Raw genomic sequence first — 27,273 nt, 5'->3', positions numbered from 1 at the left:
TATTGTCATTAAAACTCATCATTGTAATATAAAATTATTGACAAACACAATTCTTGTTCAGGGGGTTTTCATCACTTACAAAAGAACGTGTAACGTGTAACTCATTAAGAACATATTTCATAAGAAAATGTTAATTTTCATTCATAATTTTAATTTTTAAATATGTGTTTAGCGATAGCAGAGCGGGAGCAGCGGAGCGGGAACAACGAAGCGGGAACAACGGAGTGGTCACCAGGTAAGTAACCCTTTTTCCACTTTCTGCGGACACCAAGGCGGCAATGGTAGGAAATAGTAGCACTACGCGATAACTATCCGGTAAGTAAATTCACTTAATTACTTTCTAATTCACTTTATTAAAAATAATCAAAATAATTCAAAGGCTGACGTCTTCAGCCGTCAGAGAGGTAAAGGAGGAGGATGAGTCGTCTCGAAGGCCTTTTTATATTGAGTTCAACGGAAGCGTTATGGTCTCCATGACGTTTAGTATGGCCTCCGTCAGACTTGTCATTTGACATGTTCATCGATTTCGATGAACAAGGGATTGTATTCGATGTGCGAGGAAAGCTAACGTACAGATGTTGCAGTTATCTTCTCCGGGCATCGAACATGCTGGCCCCTTCAGAAACGCGCTTTCTGACGGTATTCGTAGACATAAGAACGCTGGTTGGTTGCCTCGTAGTAGTTGGTAACGTAGTCGATTTTATGCTGCGGGTGTTGATAGTCATACGTCATCCGAAAAGCAATTGATGATGGCTGATCCAGACATAATATGTGTCTGGTGTAATGTTATTGCAGGTTTGTCTCGACGGTCGTACTGCTAGATGTTGTTGTATCAGTTTCCGAACATTTTTGAAAATCTCCTGCTGTCGTAGTCGCAGTTGATGGCAAAGGAAGCAGGCAAATTTTAGAAACGGGTCTCTTGTACTGCCCGTCTGAAGTTTGCACTGTCACCGTGTGATCTCATCCGCTCCAGGGTGTAGATCCGTGATTCGTGCTGTAGGCCAGTGCGTGGGTGGAGAATTTTCGTCACGAAGTATCACCAGCCTACCCTTTTCAATAACAACCGGAGGCTTTAGCCATTTTGTGCGCGGTTGCAGCGATGATAAGTACTCAGAGCTCCATCGTTTCCACACGTCCTGCACGATTTTTTGAACCTGTTGCCAACGGTGGAGTCGGTTGAACGGAATGGATGATAAATCCACGTCCGGAACTGCTTTCAAGGGCGATCCAAGTAGGAAGTGTCCCGGTGTGAGCGGCTGGAGGTCAGACGGATCGTCGCTGATAGGAATGATGGGTCTGGAGTTGAGGCAACCTTCGATTTGGATTAATAACGTCTCCATGTCGTCGTAGTCTAGCTTGTGTTGCCCCAGGACTCGAAAAAGATGCTTCTTAGCTGATGAAATGGCAGATTCCCATAAACCGCCAAAATGGGAGGCCTTCGGCGGATTAGAGTGCCATTTGATGTTGTTGCTGGTGCATTCGATGGCAAATGCTTGTTTGTAGTTGCTGCTGCGTAGGAAATTTCGCAGTTCATTGGAGGCGCCAACAAAGTTACGACCGTTGTCGCTGTATATTTCCGAACAAAATCCTCGGCGGGAAGTGAATCGTCGAAATGCTTGCATAAACTTTGCTGTAGTTAGATCCACCACTAATTCGATATGCACAGCTTTAGTGCAAAAGCACACAAAAACTGCTACATAAGCCTTCCTTGCTGCTGATCGTCGGTTAACTGGTCGAAGAAGTAATGGTCCCCAGTAGTCAACTCCTGTTACTGCGAATGGCCGGGATGCTGTTACACGAGTTCGAGGTAAATCGCCCATAAACTGTTCCAGTTTCTTTGGTTGAGCTCTGAAGCAAGCGACGCAGGTGTGGACTACCCTTCTCGCCAAGCTCCTGGCCCCTATGATCCAGTAGCGGTTGCGCAGAAGGGTGAGAAGAAGTTGTGGATGTGCATGGAGGTTTCGTTCGTGAAATTGTTTCACCAGGAGAAACGAAAACGGATGGTTTGCTGGCAACAGAATTTGATGCTTGCTGTCAAATGACTGTTGTGCATTGCTCAGTCGACCTCCAATACGAATGACGCCTTCGTCGGACATGAACGGGCTGAACCAACGGAGTCTTGATTTGGTGGAAAGTGGTCGTTTCTCACTTAGTTGTGCCCACTCGAGCGAAAAAGTTTGCTGCTGTATTAGAGCGATGAGAATGCCTTCTGATGCCTTGATCTCTTCTGCTTGGAGGAATGATTCGTTCTTGATGAATGTTTTTCTGGTTTCACGGCGACAGTTTCGAAGAAAGCGCCTACAGTAGGAAGTGATCCGTAGCATGCGTTGATAGCTGGAAAATGTTGCAACAAATTCGTCGATGAATGATGGGTTGTGATGTACGTTGAGAGCTGCTACTTGTACCCTTCTAGTTTCTCGAAGAGTGGTATGAGTTTGGGGAGTGCTGTGTTGTTCGATTGGCCACTGATCAGGTTCCATTTGTAACCAAACCGGCCCACTCCACCACAAAGTGCTACCCAGAAGTGCTTCAGCGGTGGCTCCGCGAGAAAGAATATCCGCAGGGTTTACTTGACCTGCAACATGGTTCCAGCTGCAGTTCTCGGTGGCCAATTGTATCTTCGATACTCTGTTCGCCACAAAGGTCGTCCAGGTTGATGGATTACATTTCAACCAACTGAGTACAGTGGTGGAATCGACCCAGAAAAAAGTCTGCATTTCAAGTTGCAAAGCAACGATTACCTTCTGATGAATTTCTGCTGCTATAAGCGCTCCACACAGCTCAAGTCGTGGAATGCTCTGCTGTTTGAGCGGGGCGACCTTCGACCTGGATGTGAGTAAGGCAATTTTGACCTTGCCGTCTGGATTCGTTGATCGAATGTACGCACATGCGCCATACGCTCTTTCAGATGCATCTGAAAATATATGCAATTGCACATTCCTGGGTGCTGGGCAGCAGATGTGACGATCAATGCGTAGTTCGTTCAGCAGAGGCAGCTGATGTTTATATGATCGCCAACGTTCGTGAAGGGATAATGGGAGCTCCTTGTCCCAACCCCAGGGCTTACCGTTGTCTTGAAGCATCCAAAGAGACTGCATAAACAGTTTAGCAGTTGTTACCACTGGGCCCACAAGCCCCAGCGGGTCAAATAATCGAGCGATATAGGATAAAGCAGTTCGTTTCGTAGGTGGTTCATCGTTATGTTCTTCTGGGAGTTGAACCTTGTACCGTAGACGGTCCGTTAGAGGTTCCCAGTGCAGACCAAGTGTTTTGAGGCACTGATCGCGATCAAATTCCAATGTTGGTTGCATAGCTAAATTCTCTGCGGGAACATCAGCAACTGCGTTGGGTTCGTTGGATGCCCACTTCCGTAATTGGAATCCACCTCTACTTAGTAGTGTGTCCAACTGTTTCCGGAGGTTGACGGTATCTTCTATGGAATTTGCTCCGGAGATTAAATCGTCGACGTAGAAGTCGTTAGTCAGAACCTCGGCAGCCTCGGGAAATCCATTTCGCTCGTCATCTGCCAGTTGTTTCAACACCCGTGTGGCAAGAAAGGGGGCACAGGCTGTGCCGTATGTCACGGTATTGAGTTCAAATGTCTCCAAGGGGGCATCCGGTACTTTTCTCCAAACAATACGCTGTAGGGATGTGTCGCGGGCATCAACTAAAATTTGGCGGTACATTTGCTTGGCGTCTGCAACAATCATAACGGGATGCACACGTGAGCGCATTAGTATCGCACGTAGATCCTGTTGTAGGATTGGTCCAACCATCAGGGCGTCGTTTAACGATGGTCCATTTGTCGTCCTGCAAGAGGCATCGAAGACGACGCGCACTTTCGTCGTGGTGCTTTCTTCCCTGATTATTGCATGATGTGGGAGATGGTAAACTCGTTCGAGGGGGAGATGGTAGTCCTGGATGCGTTCCATATGATGCAGTGCAAGATACTCATCCATAAATGCACAGTACTGCCCTTGCAGGTTCTCGTTGGCAGTTAGCTTACTTTTGAGCAGTCGAAATCGTCGAATGGCTGTACGACGGTTGTCACCTAGGTTGTTGAGAATTGTTTCCTTCACCGGTAAGCGAACGATATAACGGCCTTCAGTGTTCCGAGTGACCGTTTTCTGGAAATGCTCCTCACATGCGGCTTCCTCAATAGAGTGGCATGGCATCTTGGAGTCTTCCTCAATACACCAAAATCTTTCCACGAGCTGGTGTAAATCTGCGACTGTGGCGATGTTAACCACTATGGGAGATGACGATTGAGTGGGTGCGCTTCTTCCAGTGACTACCCATCCGAATACTGAACTGACGAGGGCGGGAAGGTTGTGCCCGAGGTCGATTCTGTCGCTCGTGTTGAAAAGATCGAAAAATAGCTGAGCTCCCAGAACGATATCGATGGGACTGGTTTTGTAAAAAGCAGGATCCGCTAACTGGACTTTTGGAGGAATCTTCCAGGTTGACACATCGAAAGATGATGACGGCAAATCGATGGTCACCTTTGGCATGACTAGAAGTTCTACAGAGGCACTGTAATCACTAACTCTTGAACGGATGTTGGTAAAAACTATGCTGCGCGCCCTTGCAGCAGATTGGCCAATGCCGGAGATCGGTAGATGAACTTTTCGGCGCCGTGCCTTGATCAGCTGAGAGAACGATTCTGTTACGAAAGAGCATTCGCTGCCAGGGTCGAGCAGAGCTTTGGCTGGATGTTCTCGCCCGTTGTCATCGACAACAAGTATGACTGCAGTAGCGAGCAAGACTAATTTTGGTCGCTCTTCAGCAGAAGCGTGACTGGCTATTTCCGTGATCGCTGCCGAAACCGATGGCGATGATTGTTGATCGTTTGCGGGCTGAGTAGATTTGTCCTTGGGCGGAGATGATTCCGAGCTCGCCTTGAATGAACTGGATCCTGACTGAGAGCAGAGTTGTGTGTGGTGATGACCTCTGCATTTTCGGCATGTGCTCGAAGACGAACAGTCTCTTGCATGATGGCCCTTACGCAGGCAGTTCCTACACAGCTGATGCCGGCGAACCTCCTTTTCCTTATCGTCGAGTGACATTTTGAAAAACGTAGCGCACATGTACAATGGATGATTGTCGGAGCACACTAAGCACTTTCTAACATTGGTCTGGGCTGCTCCGTGGCTGGCGACTGGCCGTGAAACCGGTTTCTTTGTATGATTTGCTGTTGAAGATTCTGGGGATTTACCGATCGTTTGCAGAACGGTAACGCGACGTTGGATAAAGACTGTGAGATCCTGAAACGTGACAACGTCCTTAGTGGAGCAATACTCTTCCCAATCTCTCCGTGTAGTCGCGTCGAGTCGAATGCTCAACATTCGAATGAGCATAAGATCCCAATATTCCGTCTTCTCACCGAGCTTCTTGAGTATTTTCACGGTGGCTTCGAAGTTTTCTACCAAAGAGTGAAGTTCAGTCGCTGATTCCCGTTTAATCGATGGAAATTCAAAGAGCGAGTCTATGTACGATTGTTTCAGCCTGGTGGTGTTCTGATAGTGGTCTAGCAGGAGATTCCAAGCTACCATGTAGTTGTTGGCCGAAATCGCGATCGTCTGTACCAATTTCAGAGCTTCCCCGGTGAGCGAAGAACGCAGATAATAAAACTTTTGTATGTTTGAAAGCTCGTGAGATGAATGAACCAGAGAGATGAACAGGTCGTGGAAATTAAGCCAGCGGTCGAGGGCACCATCAAACACAGGTAGTTTAATATCTGGCAGACGCACGTGGGACGTAGAGAAGGTTTGCAGATGTGATTGAGTACTCGGAGACGGAGGCGTAGATGCTACTTTATTCACCGATAGAAGGAACCCTTTTGCTTTGAAGTATGCGGTCTCGAAGGCGATACGGTCCTTCAGATGAGCCTCAATGTGACTATCATCCAGCGTCTCTAGCTCTCCTTGGACTGTGTTAAAATCATTCCAAATCGTTATGAGGTGTTCTAACCTCACGGGGACTTCGTGGCAATCGGTGTCTTCCTTAAATCCCTCTACAAAATGCACGGCGAGTTCGAACGATGTGATAAGGCTCTTCTGCCTTGCTTTCAGGGTCTTGATGCGACGCTCGGTGGACATTCTGACGAAAAACGACGACGATGATGATAGTAATCTGCAAAGCACAAGACCGCGTAGCCCGAGGGGGAAAGGTTATGGTGATTGGAATTATAATTACCTTGTAAAGGCAATGTAAGTGCCTTGTATTGTATAAAATTCAAGCGATGTAACGAGAAGCCGCAGAGCGATGGACTACAGTGACCAGGTTCCAGTAGGAAGTCGAGAAGCGATGACGAAGTGGTAGTTCCTTACCAGTATAGACACGTGGTTCGAATCACAGAGCAGGATACCGATGATGTCCAAACCAGATATAGATGGATAACCGGAGTTCGACGGATATCCGGTTCGAAGGACCAATAGCGATAGCAGAGCGGGAGCAGCGGAGCGGGAACAACGAAGCGGGAACAACGGAGTGGTCACCAGGTAAGTAACCCTTTTTCCACTTTCTGCGGACACCAAGGCGGCAATGGTAGGAGATAGTAGCACTACGCGATAACTATCCGGTAAGTAAATTCACTTCATTACTTTCTAATTCACTTTATTAAAAATAATCAAAATAATTCAAAGGATGACGTCTTCAGCCGTCAGAGAGGTAAAGGAGGAGGATGAGTCGTCTCGAAGGCCTTTTTATATTGAGTTCAACGGAAGCGTTATGGTCTCCATGACGTTTAGTATGGCCTCCGTCAGACTTGTCATTTGACATGTTCATCGATTTCGATGAACAAGGGATTGTATTCGATGTGCGAGGAAAGCTAACGTACAGATGTTGCAGTTATCTTCTCCGGGCATCGAACAGTGTTAACTGCACCCGAAAATCAATTATTACTATCATTTCCCAAAAGCGGAGCACGAAGCTCCACGCGAATTGACAGTTGTTTTTCATGTCTGTTAGTATTAGTACAATTCAGGCAATTTTTCGCCCCATATATTAGTATGTGTGTGTCGTTTGACGTTTGTTTGTTGATTTTGAAATCAAGCAGAATTTGCAATTGGTATGGACACTGAAATTTTTATTTCGCTTCTTTATTTAGCTGCAGTGGAAAATTTCAGTGATAAAAGTTTCTGCTCAAAGCGAAGCAATGATCACAGGCGCACGAGGTCGTCATGGAGTGTTTTGCCATGGATTGTGTTCAACGGTGTATAGTGTCTTCTGACAATTTAATCGAGCTCTTAAATTAACTTCTGTTTTTGTTTAGCTCACAGCAACTTTCCTCATTTGAAATTGCTACCGAAAGAGTTCGAGGATGTGAAACAAATGTTCAACTGATTCATCAAGGGATAGATTTTGAGTGACTTCATCCAGCTGAATGTGAAGGTGAGTTTTTGTTAATTTGAACACACCAAAATAGTTCTCTCATCTAGTGTTCCCATTTGGTATACCATACAGTTCGACCTGACCTGGAACACGATCGACGATAAGGTGGCCGCGACTCGGCTCGAAAAACTTAAACCCGAACTGTCCGATCTGTGCTCGGTGATCAAGATGTTCCCCTGCCCGACGCTGAAGCATCGGCTCTGTCAGAACGAAATCACCCAGCTGTTGGCATATCTGATTCGGTCATTCTTCGTCCAGGATCCGCGTATTAATAGCCGTGCATTGATGCTCGATGAATTGCGGCTGAGTGTGTTCTGAACAAGGATCTGCGGAAGCAGCAATGAGATAGTATTTGAAGAAAAAGTATGATGTAATTTGAATCGCAAAGATAATGCAATGGTGAAATAAAAAAAAACACTCTAGAATGATTTTTTGCAAATTTCAAGATAATTACAGGAAGAAAACACATAATACATATAAATAAGTAGTTCCCCTAGCTTGTTACGGAATGTTATTATTATTGGTTCATAAGATTGTACACTTTTATCTAACCGTGTTCTCGAGGCTGTTGAAAAAATATGTGGCAACAGAGCGTGTGGAATAAATCATACACAGTAACTGGACAAAAGTTAGTTTTTGTAATACTGTTGATGACGGCCAATTTTTTTGTCCAATAAGTTTTTCATGTTCATTGCAAATTTACATTGCCGTCGTTGTGGAAACCGTTGTAGAACCATATGCGCCTAAGATGAAAATTTGTGCTCTGCGAATTACGGAAAAGGTTTGCGAACGTATTCTGAAATGGGTCGTATGTACTTTCCAAGGGTCGCAAATTTGAGCAGGCTCGTAGTTGCCGCAGCAGCTGTGGTTCCAAGATATTCCATATGCAATCTTGTTCATAACCCATCCCAAAATCACCCTCAAAAGGCACATCATGAGAGGGTGAATGCCCTAATCAGCTGCTCATAAACAATAGTAGGAATTCAATAAACACGGGCTCGACCAGCTCGGTGCAGTTATACCACAGGCAACAAGAACAATTGGGCTGTCAAACCACTGTATAAACAAATGCATGTATGTGTATGTGAAAGATGTACGGTTTTGTGTAGCGCGAGGTCTCTTCACATTGTTATCCGGTTATCCGTCCAAACCCAGCGGCGCTTTTTGAAACCGGTCCGGCTGAAACCGGATAATGTGTAATCGCCCTAAGTTCTAAAAAAGAGTTCATTGAACGTCAAGTTGTTCGATGAATACATATAAAAGGTCGATAAATCGATTGCAAGGTGGCAGCATTTGAGGTCGATTGTTGACATTTCATCGACCCGATCTTGGCAGGCAAAACGGAATGTGGGGACGTTTGTAGTAAAGAGGGGCTTCATAGCGTTGTGCACATACCCACCCGTGTTGCTCGAAGTCCCTTCAGCACGTGCGAGTTTGCCCAATTCGTTAACTACCACTGAGTTTATACGATTGGGATGCTCAGCTTTATATGGATTCCCCGGCTGTAGGAACCTGTGATGGTATTCTTGACAACCATCAGATCCGCACACTGAGGCTTTACACGGCCATTTATCGTGTGGATACAATCATATTTTACACAAATGTGCTTTCCTTTTCAACGATCTACTAAATTATTTTCTTTGAAAATGTAACATTCCTTCGGTTTATGCCCAGGGAAGTATACCAAATGTGCATAAAGGTTGCATACTACCAATCCAAAACTTCAGGCTCAAGGTTCTCCGGTTTGGGTGTGGGGATGTTTCGAATATCATTCAGTAATTTACCAAGTATTGCGTCTTGTCGTCCGTACAGCATACGGAGAGATGAAATGATTTTTCCTACGTTTGATGGGTGCAATAGAAAATTGCTAACCGCTTTTCTTGCTTCACCCTTCAAACAACGCTTTAGTCTCAAAAGATTTTCAACGTTCGTGTATCCACACATTTGTGACGACTTCTCAAAACTACTCCAGAACAATGGCCATTCTGCCGGATTTCCCCCGAACGATCGAAGATCTTTTGGAACCACCTGACGGGCAGCTAATTGGTGAGCAGTTGTTCCTCTGAATGTCTCTGACGATTGTTGCTGCACCGTAAAGTCTATTAGGGGATTGATGGTTACTCCAGGATGGTTAATCATCGAACCCGATGATACTGGTTGCGAAACAAATACATATCCTGGAATTCTATTTTGTTCACAGTTCGCTTCCGAATATACCGCAACTGCATGTGGTGTTAACGTTGCTTGTTGTGGTTGAAACGGAATTGATGGTAGTGCTACAGTATATTATAAGTTCGATGGAACCTGGACGTTTGGTGGCAATAATGTTAACGACAGAGTGGTTGATGTCGTTGGTGCAATGAAGAACATATTGTAGGCATTCGTTGTAGTTGATGGATTCATCTCAAATGGCGTTGTTATCGGTCTACCTTGGTTCCATTGCATCACGGTTGCTAATATTGGTGGCTGACTGGAAAAATGTGGTTGTGTAGACATTTGTTGCGATGTTGCGGATGCCAAAAGCTTCACATGTGAAATCAGAGAACTGTTAGGCACACTAGCTGTAGATGTTTGTTGCACTGTGCTGCTTCTATCCGCTGGGGTAGTCATCGCTGTGGGTATATGGATACCTCCGAGCCCAGTAGAAATACATCCAGTATTGGCGCTCAGGGCGCTCATTCTTCATCCAGCTGATTGTGGAGAAGATTATACCACTCCTTGATGAATTCTTTCTCGAAAGCAATCTTCGCTGTAATAGTTTTATCCTTCCTTTCTTTATCCAAGTGTCATTTCCTGCATCTCCCTGTCCTGCTTCTCCTTTCGTCTTGCAATCGTTCCTGTAGTTGCTTTTCCCCTACCAAACGCTGCATGCCTAGCTGCAATCGGGCCTCACGAGAACTAGCGGATTTTGAATCTCCCGAGCCGGGGTGTAGAGCAGTACAAGCCTTGCACACGAAACTTCGATCATCGTTTTCGATGCCATCGTTGACACCGACACACATGAAATGGTACCAATCGCATTGGATCAATTTTCTATCGGCATTGTCCAGTAGATTACAGATAAAACATTGGTGATTAGATGAGTCAGCCAAATCTGCTGGGTTTGTTAGCGACATGGTTATGCGCTACTTCCAATGTCTATTTTCAGCGATTAAAAAATAAATTTTAAAAGTTTGTGTTTGTTACATAGACGGTGAAATCGTCCAGATTTCCTCAGTTTATAGTGAATGAGGTGGTTTATAGCGTTGTGCACAGTCGTTATTACATGGAAACTCTCACTATTTTATAAATGGGACAGTGTACCGTTTGTTACAATAATGTTGTTTTTTTTATTAAATAGGGTAAATGATCTTGGTTTGTCCGATTTGGGGTGTTTTTACGCATCTAGTAAATGCAAATCGATTTTTCTTCCATAAAGTGTTGAAATTATTCATTTTTTTATGTTCTTTAACTATTTTCCTTAAAGAGGAATTATGATCATGGTTTGACCACCTCTGATCATGGTTTGCCCAAAAAATGATCATGGTTTGTCCGGTTTTAGAAATCACCATTTTTGAATGAAAACATTCGAATTCACAAGTAGATGTTGCATTTATCATTGCTTGGGTTTACTGTCATCATATTGATCCATTCATAATTTAGGCTTTCTTCATAATATTACCTTCTCTTGGGCATTTTAAAAGTGTTACCCTCAACAGACTCAACACAGAGAAACTTTATTTCTGCTATCCGCGAAGGACACAATAAACAAACTGCAGCGCGCCAAGCGGTTGCCATAGAAATCATGTGGACAAAATAACATCATTGAATTGGACAATTCATGATCAGAATTGAGTTCATCAAACTGCGTTAACTTAATGGTTTAGCTATGTAAATCTGATACAAATGGTGTGCAAGCATGATGCTCACAATATTTGTAGGTGTTATAATCCAGAAAAGGTCTGAATACGTGCGAAATAATCATCTGGTGATCGATGAAAAGTTAGCTCGAATGAGGGGCGCATTGACACAAATAGAAGGTGTTTTTAATAATCCTTTAAAATATGTGATTCCATAAAAATATTCTATAAAACTACTGTAAATAATGGAAAAGACAATTTTATTTATATGTTTTGAAACATTCTAATACCTTATTTGACACAGGAGCGCTGAATTAGAGCATTCAAAAAAGTGGACAAACCATGATCATATTTTCGACTGGACAAACCAAAATCATTTACCTTATTATGTTTTCTTTAAATATTGTCACTTTTTTGTATAATTGTTTAATAGGGAATCATTTTTGTTAAGTAGGGTGTACTCGTGCAACCGTTTTCAATTTCGGATACTTAACAGATTTGAATTTAAACAAACGAAATTGTTGTGTGTTATATTTTGTAAATCGGGCGAAAATAGTGGCAAGTCGGAACGGCATGCAGCAAGGATTGCGAGAGAGAGTTAGCGACAGTGGATTGATAAAATGGGCGCTATACCACTAAAAATGAAATAAAAAGGCTCAAGGAAGAATCCGCCATCAGAAGCGGAGTCTTTTTGGATTCAGGCGTGGTATGTAACGGATGTTTGTCCAAGAGTACGGTCGAATAGTTCGGAGATGGTTTCCTCGACGACACACACCATTAGGCCTAGTGGACCACCACTACGCCTAACCGTAAAGGACCAGCGTGAAGGATCACCCTCTGGCCAGGTTGGCCATAACCATAAAGGAGGGCTCCTCTTGGCAGTGTCACTCCGGTATCGTCCTGGGCCTGTCGATTGCCGTCAAAGAGGAAGAATCCAGCCACGGTCAGCCAAATGTCTTCAAATTGCATTAAACGTCGAGACCTACTATCATCTCGAAAACAAATTTTTGTTCAAAATTTGGTTCTCTTTTTTCGGTATCGTCCGAACAAACATTTTGCAGGAAGTCTCATATGAAAATTTGATATGAAAATATCCATTGGCACTCTAAACCATACATTTTACCTTGTATTTCGAAAAAACGAAAATCCCAGAGAGTCGATTTTTGAACAAAAAATAAATAATTTCGAGATTACAGTAGATCTCGACGTTTCATACAATTTGAAGAGATCCAGAGAGACGATTTTTAACAACAAAAAATGGGTGGGTTATATCTAAGATATAATCGCAAGGTTGACGTGTAACTGCCGTTGGCAGCAAATGGTTATCAGCATTTTGCTTAATCATCAAACGGTATGCGTAGAAATTCAGTGAGCAGAAGATAAGAAAGCATATCTTCCAACGCAGTGTTGAATAACCGAGCCAAAGCGTTGTGTTCGTACCTGCTTTTGTAGTCCGTGTTAGAAAAATACATTCCGGAGGGCGAAAACCATGCGGGTACAGAAGTACCTCCGGCATACATGAATCAACAACTTCAACTTTTATTTTTTATGCTATAGAAGCTTTAAACTAGAAAGTTCATTCGTCTCTAGTATCTGAAATGACGATTTTCCCAGGCTCCTCAGTTTAGAAGTAGGTGTTAGGGAAATATATTCCGATCTGCACATCGACAAGCGGGTACAAAAATACTCACAGCTTGCGGCCCAATAAAAACGTGGTCGTTAGGGCGTTTAGATATCGCTTGACATTTAACAATTATTCAATTGTTTATCTCACGAAAATTAACATTTTATTCATTGTGATAGATGCGTAGAAATATTTCCAATCATTTCATGCAAACACCTTTCCGATCTATTAAGAAATGTTCGGGTTATAAGCATTCGAAAACTTTCATTTTTTCCTGCATGTTCTGTAGTTAGGTTTTCATTTGACCCCCATATATTCCGGTTAAACGTAGTCCCATGTCAAAAAAAATTACAAGTGTTCGAATTGGGGAGGATTCAGAAAAACCAGTGCGTACACGATTTCAGAGCTCTTGGTTAACTGAAACAAAGAATCAATAGATTCTTAATTAGAAAAAAAAAATGGTTAGATCGGGAAGGCGAAAAAAAGGTGTCTAGCCAAAATGCAGCAGTTTGAAAAACAACTGGTTCCAAATTTCTAGACTAGTATACCCCCTTACCATCCCCGTGATAACGCACCATATTTTATATTCCATTCTCTCGAGCAGCATAATATCAAATGCACTGGTAAAATAGATTTATGTTCCCCACTGACAGCAGTTATGGTTCGCATCGACAGCTGAGATGTGGGCTTTTTTCCAAGCACAGTAACTTAGATAGGCAGTGCCACTAGACTGTGTTTATTGTGTTTATTGTTCAATTGATAAATAAGAAGTTCTCGAAGTAGGTACACTTGAAAAAAAAAAAAAAATTGAAAAGATGTGAATGTATTAATAAAAATAATCATTTTACGTGTCTACGTGGACATTACCTATACCCCCTCTCCCCTCACCGTGGACAAGCATGGACATTTTCATATTGTATCGAATGTATGCGAAATTGTATTTTTATTATTTTGGGCCTATACTATACAATAGATTAACGTAGATCTTTCAAACGACCACTTCACAAATCGGAAATTTTCCGGTTACGATAAGTTTTATTTAATAAGTTTTATAGATATGGCTGAAATAAACAAATTGAGTTATCACAGTTCACAGTTGAGCTAGTTTGTCAAGCTAATTATCATTACCAAACTTATAAAATTTATTTCGCAGTTGCGCAATATATTCTTTGTTGATATTTTTAGAAATAAACTTCAAAACCTCAAGCTAAGTTTAATGAAATGCGCTATACACTGCGTTTCACGATTTTTTGGGTTTCCAGAGATATCTCGCGTAACTTTTGAAAAGGTCCAATGTAACATTTTCGCCAACTCGAGAAAAACGTAGTTGAAGACCCGAACATTATTTCGCGAATTGTCTTAAAAGCTATCAATCTTTACCAATGTTTTCACCACTAGCTGTCAAGAATAACTCCGTAAAACCAATCGTAACTATTGTTCCGTGATTTGAGATTAAGGTTGAAGCCTCGGAGCGAAAAATGTTACATTGGACGTTTTGACTACCCGCGTTTGCACATTGGACATATTACGTTGCACTATAAAAAATTGAAACTAACTAATAAACAACAATCCAAATATCAGCATTTCGTTCTAAAGACTGATTATTATTGTTATCACTCGTTGAATTGCACTGAAATCGATAACAACACCTGTAAGAAACAAATTCCAAAACGACCGAAGTACAACTGCGAGTTGTATTGACTGCTTTGTTACTTCGGACGTTTCGGCCGTCGGAGGAAAGTGGCGTCCGAAGTAACAGCCGGGTGCTTAAAATTCGAATCTGTACATTGGATATTTTTTGTATCGGTGACAAAAAGATGAAGAAGATAGATACCTGAACGATTGTTTTTGTAATACATTCAATGATTGAAAACTAATAGCGTGCATCCATTAACTCGATTTGTTTACATTTGTTACATAGGACCTTTTCAAAAGTTACGCGAGATATGTAAGAAGTCGGTTGAATCGAAGTATATAGTGTAGGATATAACAACTATCTTCATTTAAAAGACTGGCCATTCGAACTTTATTGTTGTGTTCAAATAATAAAAAAAATTAAATTCCAGTGATTCAGAACTATACTGAACTCTGGAAATTCAGAAAAAATAAGTGGTTCTTTAGTTGTGAAACGCAGTGTATAACAATACCAATTAGAATAAACTTTGTTCAGAAGTAAACTATGAATTTCAGTTTCCTCCGATATGGGGCTGTCCACATACCACGTGGACAGAAAAAGCGCGATTTTATACTCCCCCCTCCCCTCCGTGGACAAGCGTGGACATTTTCATACTCCTCCCCCTGTTGTCCACGTGAACATTTTTCCTTATTTTTTTGAATAATTTAAGAAATGACATGATTACGCATAAAATAAATTTTAATTCTATTTAAGTTTATTTTGTTTCAAATTTTACTAGCTGTACCCTGGCACGCTTTGTTGGGGCACATTGAAGTTTTTTTACAGAGAGATTAGTAGCAAAACAAAGCAATACTTGTAATACTTTGTTTTTCAATTATCTGCGAGGTTATAAAGCCTATCTCGTTTGCCAACACGGAAAGTACAAAAGTTGCACAATTCGCATCCGAATATAAATTACACAATTCTGAAAACATTTCTTGAGCAATACCAATCGAATAAAAATGAACGGATTTGAAATCATTATCAGATACAATTTAAGTTCACGATTTTTAAACACTGAAAATGTGTTGCTATCACGAATATTCATTATATTCACAATATTCAATGCTAGAAGGTTCACAGCTTTGTTTCAGAGGTGTACTCATTCCATCTGGAAATCATAATGCTTCCTGTGAAGTTGGCAGTAGCAACAACAATTATTGAAGTGGATTGTGTATTTCGTCATAATCCATCAGTGCCGAATTTTTCGAGTTTTTGTAGCGCACAAAAAACGAATAGAACAATTTTATATACATAGATTATTTTTTTTATCAATTAAAAAGAATTTCAAGAAAAGATAAAGCGTTTTTGGTTTGCTTTCAAATCTTCTATAGATTTTGAAAATGTATTCCCAATAACAATTCAATCAACCTGATTATTTCGCTTCCATTTGATTCAAAGAAAGTTTCAGTAAAAATATTTACTACAGAGGTATTCTCTATCGATTGAAAAATTCTCCTTTAATTTTGAGTTTAGAATATTTCATAAAATAATGAACACACAGCAAATCGATAGTCAAATCTGCCCATCGCAAGCTTGAAAATGTTTTATTCAAGGTCCAGTTGTTGCTTTGACGAATGCATTATTTTATAACAGAGTTACAACGTTTCAAAAATCACTCAAAACATTCGATGCCGCATTTTGCTCCTCCATTTTTTTGTCGAGTGTAGTTCTTTGCCCACTGCGGAATACGATCGGTCACAGGAAATGTCGGTTCATTTACACACTTTTAGTCGCCAGCGTAATACGAAACCTTTTCCGCAATAGTTCGGTGAATTTTCGGAGAGAATCAATAGCTTATTAAAAATATTTTCAATATTTATATTTTTTCGGCTGCTTATTGACCATTCTGCATTGAGTGTCTGAACAGCATTCTACGCAAATTTTTTTTATCTTTCGAATGAACAGTATAATTGTTCTAAGTAGCGTGCTTTCTAAATGAGAGTCAGTTCAAGACATAAAATTAGGCCCAAGAGTTCAACAATATCCTCTATCACCTCCTAAAACATTCCGAATCAGCTACCTAATTGCATGTATATTTTTATCAGAACACTGGCTGGATAAAGGATAATCTCATGTAAATGTAAATATTCATTCCTAGAAATTAATGAAATGAAAATACTATGGAAAAACGATTTTACACGCAATTCTGTATGAAAAATTATACAGACATTATTATCCTAAGACTAACTGTTCTCTAGATATTACAAAATGTATAGAAAATTATATTTGATTAAAAATCATTCACGTATGTCATCAAATCTCAACCATTATGGAATCGTTTAATTTTTATAGTTTTGGTCTAGAAGGATCTATACATACCCCGTAATTATAAAAGTACGATCATAGGAAATAGCTTGGTCATTCACGTGAGATACCTTTATCATACAGATTTCACTTAAGAGGATCAATGATATGATAAACAATATATGAACGTTTACCTGGGCAGCACTCTCAGGCAGCTCAATTCGTTTATTGATAAATACAGAGAAATTCTTAAATATGTGTTTTTTAATTTAATTTTGAATGTATACGTGGTTGTTTAAAAAGAAATTTTCCTGTTTACGTTGACTCAGTCTATACCCCCTCCCCCCTCTCCGTGGGCAAACGTGGACATTTTCTTACCCCCTACCCACCCTAAAGTTGTCCACGTAGTATGTGGACGGCCCCTATGATTGTGAAGACATTTGAAGAATTCACCCGGCATCCCTGGTACAATGCGATACCTAGCAAAATGTAAACGCGCCCGAACATTCGTTCCTCAATTCGCGTTGACGGCGGAATGGTGTCGACATCTCGATGCGACATTAGTTTGTATGAGGCCAACTATTCTCTATCAGATTAGTCGATCCTGAGGCAGTTTTAAATTGCTAAAATTTGTATGAAATTTTTTTCTTTGCGTTATATACCTTCTAGAATCACGTTGTTCTGACCCTAATTTAAACTATTTTCTATGAATTTTCAGATATTCTCTCCAAAACTTACCATTACAATATAAAATTATCTTTAGACACAATTTTTGTATGATATTTTTTCACTACTTGCAAGCAAAAGTGATTTTAAATTTGATTTGTAAAAAATAATATTCATTCATAATTTTATTTTTAAAAGTGTGTTCATTTCTTCTGCAAACCCATATTGTCATGCCTACTCCCCCATTTCGTAATACAAAGCTCAATGCCGTCAACACGGATCCGCGATGACAAATGTCCAGCGCCGACATCTGGTGGCAACATCCATTTGGGGACACGAATTGATCTCTATCAGATTGACAGACTTGAAAACAATTTTAAATTGTTATAACTTGAATGAAAATTTTTAATTCATGTTATTTGATTTCCTTAAACACATATTACTGAGCTTAGATTAGCTATTTTCATATACGTTTCGTGATATTTTCATTAAAACGCATAATTATTAAATGAAATAACTATCAAACCCAACATTCGAGCAGAACTTTTTCACCGCTTGCAAAAAATGTGTTACTCTATTATATAGAGTACACATTTAACAATGAAAAGGTAATTTTCATTCACAATTTTAATTTGAAAAGTGTGTTCATTCCACCTGTAAATCCATTATCATTTTCGCTTCACAAATCGAACACACGAAGCTCAATGCTGACAGCGCGGACTCATCGTCGACAAAAGATCACCTTCTGTATATTTGCCTCGTTCATAAGTATTCGTCTGTTCGAGAAGGAATGTCTTTGTTGTCAAAATAAAAAATTAAGTTTCGTCGTAGCAGCGTAACCACTCGCGTATTCTGCTCAGAGGAGATAAATTTTTCGTCAGGTTCGAAGTGATTGTGAAAGTTACAATTATCGTGTGTATACGTTACGAAAATATTTGCGAAGCTTGAAAACTGTATCGATTATATTTGTGGACAAATAAAAACGAGAAACTACGGTCAAGGATACACGGATTATTTTGTTTTGTTCGCTGTTATATGAGGCTCTCTCAGTGAGGGGAAATCTAGCCAAGTGCCAAACTATAAGCTGCTTTTGTCACAATCGTCAAACGGATGTGTTATGAGTTGTGAAAGTTTATGAAATTGTAATTTTCCAAATTTATTGAAAGAGAGAGAAAAACATTCATTGTGAAGATTATTCGTGCAAATTGCTCACAATCATCAACGACGGACGGACCTGTTAACCTGGAACTCGCTTGCATTTGTGGACTTAAATTGTTCGTAGCAGCAGCAGGTAAGATGTCCGCCATTGTTTTTGTTCCCAGCGGCGCTAAAATCGTTGAACATTTTCGTAGAAAATCGGTTTGTCATCAGCTGAAACCTCATATATAATTGGAGGTTGCAAATCATGATTGCGTTCTATAACAAGTACTTCTCTTTTTACTCTTGGAACACAATCAGCTGTTTGGTGACCAATGATCGAACGAAAACCTGTCCTAGACTTGGACCTGAAAAATCAACAATTGTTGATACCCAATGCTTATTCATTCGATACCGTCTAAACAATTATCGCGTTTTAATGCATCGTCATTGATTTATTGGCGACTACGATTGATCTTGAGGCGCAGCTAGAGCCGGTGTCAGGGCGCACATTTTGTTTTTTTTCTCAAAAATAGGTCAATATCACGCATTTCATTCACTAACAAAAATGACTAAATATTTTTTTTTGTTTTACAGTCTATTGAAGGTTGTTTTCACTTTTTTTTTTCAGACGCTTTGCATTGTTGAATCTTCGGTACCCCTACCAATCGGTTGAGTGTGGGAGGAAAAGATAAACATGTCTTCACAACCGTCCAGTTCCGCAGTTCGTGCTCTATCACTTGAGTACAAAAGCCTCCAGGAGGAACCGGTCGAAGGCTTTCGCGTCAAACTGTTAAATGAAGACAATCTGTTCGAATGGGAGGTTGCAATCTTTGGTCCGCCAGATACGCTTTACCAGGGTGGATATTTTAAGGTAAATGAATCGAATATTTGAATCGTATCGTTTGTTTTTGTAATGTATTTTTTTCCTCATATGCCTCTGCTTTTGTATAGTGTTCGTCACTTTGACGGATCTATCTGTGCACTGTAACTAAATTTTGCTTCTTCTAGCTTTCGGTAGCAAACTATAACATCGATGGCCTTGACGGTGTTGCTGTAACCATTCATGTTTCCTGTTACTTTGTCTCGTCATGGGGCTATTTTCTGTTGCGTGTTCACCTTCGCGTTTATTGTTGTCTCCTTTGTGAATGTGTTGCCAAAATGTTTAGCTTTCAAATGCCCTGTCTTCCTATTTCTGATGTTCGTCGCAAGGTTTTATAAGGGCTAATGATTTGATTTATTTATTTATAGTGGTTTTTACCATCCTGTGGTCATTCACCTCTGAAAATGTTGAATGTAAAATTTGTTTCACTAATTCGGTTAATTTAACTAATTTTAGTATTTTATCTTCCCTATTGAAACATAGTATTTCACAGATATTGTTATCTAATCTCAGTTGGTTTCTAATATTTTGGTATTCTAAACATTCCACGAGAAGGCTTTCTACAGCTAGTCATGTTCCACAGTAGTTGCGCTCTCCTTCTTATTAAGATCCCATGCGTCAACCATGTATGCCCAATTCTCAGTCTTGTCAAAACAATCTGCTTCTTTCGGTCCTTTCTGTCCCTCCATGCTGCTGTCGATGGTTTGATTTTTCGTAATTCAATATCTAGTTCTAGACACCATTTGCCTCCCAAGTTTATCCCAGCAATTTCCTGTTCGACGAAATACGATCTACAGAAGGAATCTTTGCAACGGCGATTTCACCTACTCTTCCTCTGTTAGCTAACTCGTCAGCTACGGTGTTTTCGGGAATGTTAGTGTGTCCAGCGCTTGATGCTGAACCATCAAGCGTGGCAAGAACCAGCTTAATAAGTTTTGTTGGGAAACCATGTTCCAGAATTATCTGCCATAGCTCCTTTCGTTTAACTGAATCGTACGCAGCCCTGAAGTCTACAAACAGATGGTGAGTCCGCAGGTGTACCCCCGAAATCTATCGAGAATTTGACGCAGCGTGAACTGTGGATCGTCCCTTTCGAAATTCACATTGGTATTCGCCAACAAAGGATTCCTGAAACGGCCTAAGTCTATGGAACAGGATGCGGGAGAGAATTTTATACGCTGAGTAGAGGAGAGTTATCCCTCGATAATTGCTACAGTCGAGACGGTGACCCTTTTTATAAATCGTCCTTCCAAGCAGTCCGTAGGTAGTTCTTCATCGGTCCATATCCGCTCGATAACCCGGAAAACCCTCAACTGTTTAAGAATCTTTTTATTAGATATCCTGTCGTACGCCTTGCTGACGTCAAGTGTTACCAATTCACTATGTTTACCTTTGGATTTAGCTTCGTCGATAGACAGATAGATAGAGATCCAGTCCTCTGCATTTTTTTAGGATCCTCCAAAAGTACACCATCCACATAAATAGTTGGAGAAGATCTCGATTTTTTTGCATTCAACCTGTTAACATTTCGCCAGATCCAATTAACTGGTGTTTGAGGATTGAATGTTTGAACAAAAGTGTCCCATGATTTGCGTTTTGCCTGCTGAATAATCTTCCTGGAGCGGTTACGAGCTTTTTGAAAGAATCTCATTGTTTCGGCCTTTCTTGGGTGATTGTCTTCTAGTTTTCGAACTTTTCTCAGCGTTTTCCGACGTGGTTTCACCGCTTTTTCAACTTCTGGATTCTACCAACTAACTGATTTCTTTCCTATACTGGCACTTTTTCCATGTCTGTGATTAGGTCGGTTTTTTGATACACAAAATCTTCAAAACTGTCTTAGTTCGCGAGGTTGAATAGCCACTGCCTTCTTTTGCATTGATGTGGATCCGCTTCACCTATTAACGAGATCTCGATTGGGAAATGGAAATGGTCACTAGCTGACCCGGCAAACTTCGTTCCGCCCAATATTTGTTTTTTGTTATCAATACCTTCAAACATTCACGTTTTCCTACTATGAGCAAGTCCATGGGTCCAATCGCAGAACTGTTCATTGATTGATCTTCTAATCGATCCCGTTTAATGTACCTTTTACTATAAAATTACTAGTATTTCTAACAAAATTGATTATTATAACATCAGATCATTTTCAGACACAATTCTCGTTCAAGATTTTTCAACCACTCACAAATAATATGTTTCTCCGTTACATGGAATAAATGTGTTATACAGAAAATATGATAGAATAAAGACAGCCCTAAATCGGACAATTCATTCCTCGAGTTCTGCTCTTATCACACACATTCGGCGATACTTTTTGATTGGTATATATAGAAGAAGCTATAGGAGTGCGTTTCATCACATTAAAATCCATTTCCAGTTTTGAACAAAGATCAGTTTCGCTAGCGCAAACATCAAATGGACTAACAGCACTTGTCACTATATAATTGTAGAACAGATGGGAATTTAATTTTCCGAATTTTCCCTTTTTCGTTCAGAGTTTTCCGAAAATTTTCAATTGTCATGTTTGGTTGGAATATTTTTGGTTGAAATATGTGTGATATTTTTTTGGGACCCCCTCTCCATTCCAGAGGAGGAAGGGGTGTCATACCATCATAGTAACATACCTCCCCCCGCCTCAGAAAAAGGTGGGAGGAGCGTTGAACCACTTTAGAAATGTTTCTTCCCCCTAAAACATTCGCATGACAAATTTGGCTCCATTTGTTTGATCAGTTTTCGGATTATGCAGAAATTTGTCTTTCATTTATATGGCAGCTCCCCCTTAGAGAGGTGGTTGGAGTGTCTAACCACCGTAAAAATATTTATTGCACCCTAAAACCTCTGTTGCCACAGCAGCCGAGAAAACAATAACCTTGACGAAAGATCCTTTTCGATCAGAGGAGGCCGACACAAATTTCGCAAAAGCACGTCAACTCCGAGAGCAATCTTTCAAACGGTATGCTGGGAAAAGACCTGCGAAACACTTTTGTTAATTGTTAGAACCATAACCGACATTCGATAGATGCTAATAAGATAGAGAGGAGTAATTCGGAGCATATCTACTATATCCACTGAATTGTAAGTTATTAGCAGTACTTAACATTAAACAACATTAGTATTATACAATGTTAAATTATAGTTTTGAAGCTCATCGAAAATAAAGCTGTCAGAAATCAGTGTCCTGCTCACGATTACTTCCTCGATTCGCAACATTCTTCAAAAAATTCAACATGGATAAGCGTTCGCAGTCCTCCAAAGGAATGAACTACAAAATCTCCCATTCGTGCATGTGCTGTGATCGTCAGGTTTCGGCCAATGGTTTTGTATGCTGCTCTAAGTGTAACAGGATATAGCACATCTCTTGTGCAGGTGTAAGCAGTTTAGTAGAGAACCGCGATTAGGCGTGCGCGAAATGCCTCCACAATCCCACGGAATCGGTCTCAGTGTCAACCACCTCATCCACCCGCAAGGCTAGAGTCGAGCTCCAATTACAGCGACTTACGGAGCAGCACGAGCTAGATAGAAAGGCTCTGGAATTGGAAAAGCAATATTTGGCAGCCAAATACCAGTTACTGGAGCAATCTTTGCTTGAAGAGGAAGATGAACTTCGCAGTATCCGAAGTCGAACAGCAACGAGTCGGTGGAACGAATGCAGAAAGGAGCATATAGGTCCCAAATCGATACACAATTGGAAGAGGTAGCTCCGCAAGGGACGACAACAGAAATCAAAACTGTTTCCGATGTTGTCAGTGATCAAGGTGGTGGAGGTGCAGTATGGGGAAAAAGAGTGCAGGGAGTATACTCGCCACCCAAAACTCATCCGAGGAAGTATACGAAAAAGGATTGTTTCTGTGAATCGGTGAACATGGAGGAACTTCTAAATCAGCTCCGAGAAAACCAGCTGGGATCACGGACCATTTTCAAGCAAATATCTGAATAACAAAATCTAGTGGAATTATGCAGATTACAAATCGCTACGCAGTTAGGGTCATCATCACCAGGTGTTAAGTCGGAAAGTAATCCATACCATTCCAAGGGTGCTAATTCTAAAACCGAAACAATACGGAATGAGACTGGAAACCCACCGTCTCTAAAGAACATTCCTTTGAACTTAGAGAGGAACTTTTCCATGAATCCGTTATTGCAACAACAATGCAGAACTGACGCGAAATACAGCGCACCGAGGCCGCAAAAGAATACCACACTTAATCGACGAAACAATCGCGCATTTAAGCAGCTGGAAAACTACGCAGCTCGGCAGAAGCAGAACCTCCCGCCGGTAATTGTATCCCTTCAGCCACTAAACGTTCTGACTACAGTATGTGAACGTGATCATCTTCGAAACTGGGGGGAGTCCCCTCTTAAATCGGAATTCCCGCAGAAGTGTCACGCAAGAGAAATTCAACGAATATTTCCACCCTCTGTGGAAGTTCCAATCGAAGCCTCGCAAGGTACGCATGGAAAGACATCTCGTCAACCACTCGAAGTCCATCACCATGAATCTGATGGCGAAAAAATTCGAAGAATTCCGAGTCCAGTACAACCGCCAGCTTCAGGAGGTATATTGATTCGAGAACCAACACCACAACAATTGGCAGCTAGACAAGCTCTCCCACGTGAATTGCCTACATTTTCCGGGAATCCAGCAGATTGGCCAGTATTCATCAGTAACTACAAGTACACTACCGAAGCATGTGTTTACAGTGACGGCGAAAACATGATTCGCCTTCAGCGCTGCCTAAAAGGTGCTGCATGGGAGTCAGTGCGGAGCAGATTGATTTTACCAGCGTCAGTTCCACAAGTAATCGAAGCGCTGAGAATGCGTTATGGCCGTGCGGAATTGCTAATCGAATGACTCGATAAAACCAAGTCAGCACCATCGCCACGATCTGATCGGCTGGAAACGCTAATCGAATTTGGAATGATAGTCCAAGCTCTCTGCGATCATATCATAGCTGCAGAACTTCCGGAACATTTGGCGAATCCAACATAGTTAAAAGACTTAGTCACTAAGCTTCCGACTGATTACAAAATGCAGTGGGCGAGTTACCGCAGACATCAGGATGTTGTGAACTTGAGAACGTTTGGCGATTTCATGGAGGAGATTGTACACGATGCTTGTAGTGTCTCATCAGTGCAAATTCACGAGCCAGCCACTAAGTTAGACCGTTCGAAGATGCATGATAGGCACCTAGTGCATTCCGAGATTGCAGGAAATGACCCGGTAAACGAATGCAGTCCTGCTACTTCAGAAGATGACACGACGAAACCAACCAAATGTGCTATATGCCAAAGGGAAGGTCACCGTGTAAGATATTGCAAAGTTTTTCTAACACTTTCAGTTGCTGAACGTTGGAAAAAGCTTCAAGATCTAAAATTGTGCCGAACATGTCTTTCGCGACATGGCCGTCGAGCATGCCGTAATATTCAATGGTGCGAAGTCGATGGGTGTCAAGCCATCATCGTCTTCTCCATTCATTTACGAACTAGAGACAACAATGCATGGAAAGCCTAACAACGTGCAACACCACATCCCCAAATCCATTACACTTTTCCTATTTTTCCGCATTTTCCTGTAACCCTACATTGTGGAAGCCTGTTGAAGTTTTGCGTTTTTATTAGACGAAGGCTTCGAAAAGTTTGACGGCTGAATCGGGAATTACAGGATGTGTTTAACCCCTGTGTCTGAAGTAGATTAGTAATGTCACCCCTGAAGAACCGAACTCCGAATGTGTTAAATTCGAAATCTTCGACGCAGAAAAGAGTAAACTGTTCAAGATAAGAAATGTTGGTATCATTGAATCGTTGATTTTGCCAATGCAGGAAGCATCGATAGAAAACTGATCAAGTGTCACAAGCATCTAAAGGGCCTGATGATTAGAAGTTATCGGAACGCTATTCGGTAGCTTTTAATAGGAGTAGACAACCTGATCGTTCCACTCAAGGTTTAGGAAGGAGCAGAAGGAAGTCCGACTGCGACAAAAACACGGCTAGCCTGGTGTATATAGGACGGTCAGGGAAACACAATATTAACCACAAAATTACCACGTTTGCGAATAAGGAAGAGAGTCGGAGTTCACCAAGGCAATCAAGAAATATGTTTCATACAAAGAAACTGGAGTCAAATCAGTTACCAGCCTGGCGTCAGAAGTGTATAAACGGGCTTTGTGCATCATGAAACAGACAACTGCACGCGTGAAGGATTGGTACGAATCGGGCCTATTGTGGAAGTTTGACAAATTCAAGTTTCCTGAAAGTTATCCGATGGCATATAAACGGCTGCAATGTTTGGAGAGACGTCTGGCGAAGGACCTAACATTGAGAGAGAACATCTAACGAAAAATTAAAGAGTATCAGGCTCAGAATCAGGAATACAGGCTCGTCTTACCGCATTTTGAAAACGATGGGTTTGACAATACTTACTCACCATAACGAAGACAACCAAGTGGTTTAGTTCAGTGAAAAACCTGGAAAATGGAGATCTTATTCTAATTGTTGAAGACTCAAGACGTAACGGATGGACGCGTATTAGAATTGTTGACAGCCAATGATCAAAAGGATCGGTCGACCAAGCGATTGTTCAAACCACCAACGATGTATTAGATGCTCCTGTCTCCAAGCTAGCGCTCCTAGATGTGACAGATATAGATGGAACCGAATACAAATCCGTGTTCCACCGGGGGAAGAATGTTGCCACAGCAGCCGAGAAAACAACAACCTTGACGAAAGATTCTTTTCGATCAGAGGAGGCCGACACAAATTTCGCAAAAGCACGTCAACTCCGAGAGCAATCTTTCAAACGGTATGCTGGGAAAAGACCTGCGAAACACTTTTGTTAATTGTTAGAACCATAACCGACATTCGATAGATGCTAATAAGATAGAGAGGAGTAATTCGGAGCATATCTACTATATCCACTGAATTGTAAGTTATTAGCAGTACTTAACATTAAACAACATTAGTATTATACAATGTTAAATGATAGTTTTTTTTAATTCGTTTATTTTTACAGGCTCAGTTACTTAAGTTTAAAGGAGCCGAATTCTTAAATATAATTTTAAAACTATATATATAAACAATTTTCTTACATCTATGGTTAGTAAGGTGGAAAACCGATTACTCGCGGTGTACTCGAGTTTAGGAGGGTGACATATTTTTAGGAGAAGGATGGGATATAAGGAAATTGTAACAATGTTGATGAACACTCAATTTATAAATCTATTCGTATATCTATAGTGTATTTACATTTCAACTTATTCTACTATTTATAGCAAGGGGACGAATTACCCGCAAAGGAAGGAAAGGAGGGTATAAGGATGTAGGGGCAATCACACACGAAGATCTATAGCTTTAAGGAAAACATATATATGGGACATGTAATCAAGGTCTAACCGAGCCAACACATCTCTCACCGGCACATTGGGCTGTCTTCCTCGGGCCCGAAGGGAGTTTTTTAAATTCGATCTGGCGACCAGATACACCTCGCACGACCAAACAATGTGCTCGATGTCGTGATAACCTTGGCCACAAACGCAGAGATTGCTGCTGGCAAGATTGAAACGGAAGAGTAGTGCATCTAACGAACAGTGATTGGACATGAGTCGGGAGAAGGTGTGAATAAAGTCCCGACTCAAGTCTAGACTTTTGAACCACGGTTTGAGGCTAACCTTAGGGATAATCGAGTGAAACCACCGGCCCAATTCATCTTCATTCCAACTTGCGTTGCCAGTTAGCGATGGTATTTTTGCGGACTAAAGAATAAAATTAATTGAAGGCGATTTGACGCTGATAAATATCGCCTTCAATTGCACCT

The 27,273-nt window shown here is 41.1% G+C and overlaps 2 protein-coding genes and 1 long non-coding RNA gene across 5 annotated transcripts in view; 2 read left to right on the top strand and 1 right to left on the bottom strand.

Moving 5' to 3' along the window:
- Window positions 1-947: 947 nt before the first annotated feature.
- Window positions 948-6,098, bottom strand: LOC129773713 (uncharacterized). Its single transcript, XM_055777357.1, has one exon. It carries the CDS (start codon window positions 6,096-6,098, stop codon window positions 948-950), a length of 5,151 nt encoding a protein of 1,716 aa, XP_055633332.1.
- Window positions 6,099-7,033: 935 nt separating this feature from the next.
- LOC129779930 (uncharacterized) lies at window positions 7,034-8,011 on the top strand. Of its 2 annotated transcripts, none has more exons than XR_008743803.1 (3): window positions 7,034-7,213; window positions 7,274-7,392; window positions 7,465-8,011. It is a non-coding gene; the product is annotated as an uncharacterized LOC129779930 (long non-coding RNA). The 2 variants fall into 2 exon arrangements; XR_008743804.1 differs by having other exon boundaries at window positions 7,440-8,011.
- A 10,172-nt stretch (window positions 8,012-18,183) lies between these two features.
- Window positions 18,184-27,273, top strand: part of LOC129776864 (ubiquitin-conjugating enzyme E2 R2) — a 35,264-nt gene continuing 26,174 nt past the window's right edge. Inside the window, exons 1-2 of one of the 2 annotated variants that reach the window (XM_055782754.1) lie at window positions 18,184-18,734; window positions 19,212-19,454. In XM_055782754.1, coding sequence (XP_055638729.1) covers window positions 19,278-19,454 — 177 coding nt within the window. In that variant the 5' untranslated portion in view covers window positions 18,184-18,734; window positions 19,212-19,277. Of the gene's footprint in view, window positions 18,735-19,192; window positions 19,455-27,273 lie in introns of those variants that run through there. The other variant, XM_055782755.1, reaches the window with a different exon arrangement.

This window comes from Toxorhynchites rutilus, chromosome 3 (assembly GCF_029784135.1).
Source record: "Toxorhynchites rutilus septentrionalis strain SRP chromosome 3, ASM2978413v1, whole genome shotgun sequence".
NCBI lineage: Eukaryota > Metazoa > Arthropoda > Insecta > Diptera > Culicidae > Toxorhynchites > Toxorhynchites rutilus.
The sequence above is the reverse complement of the archived record's forward strand: the minus strand, read 5'-3'. Positions and strand labels throughout refer to the sequence as shown.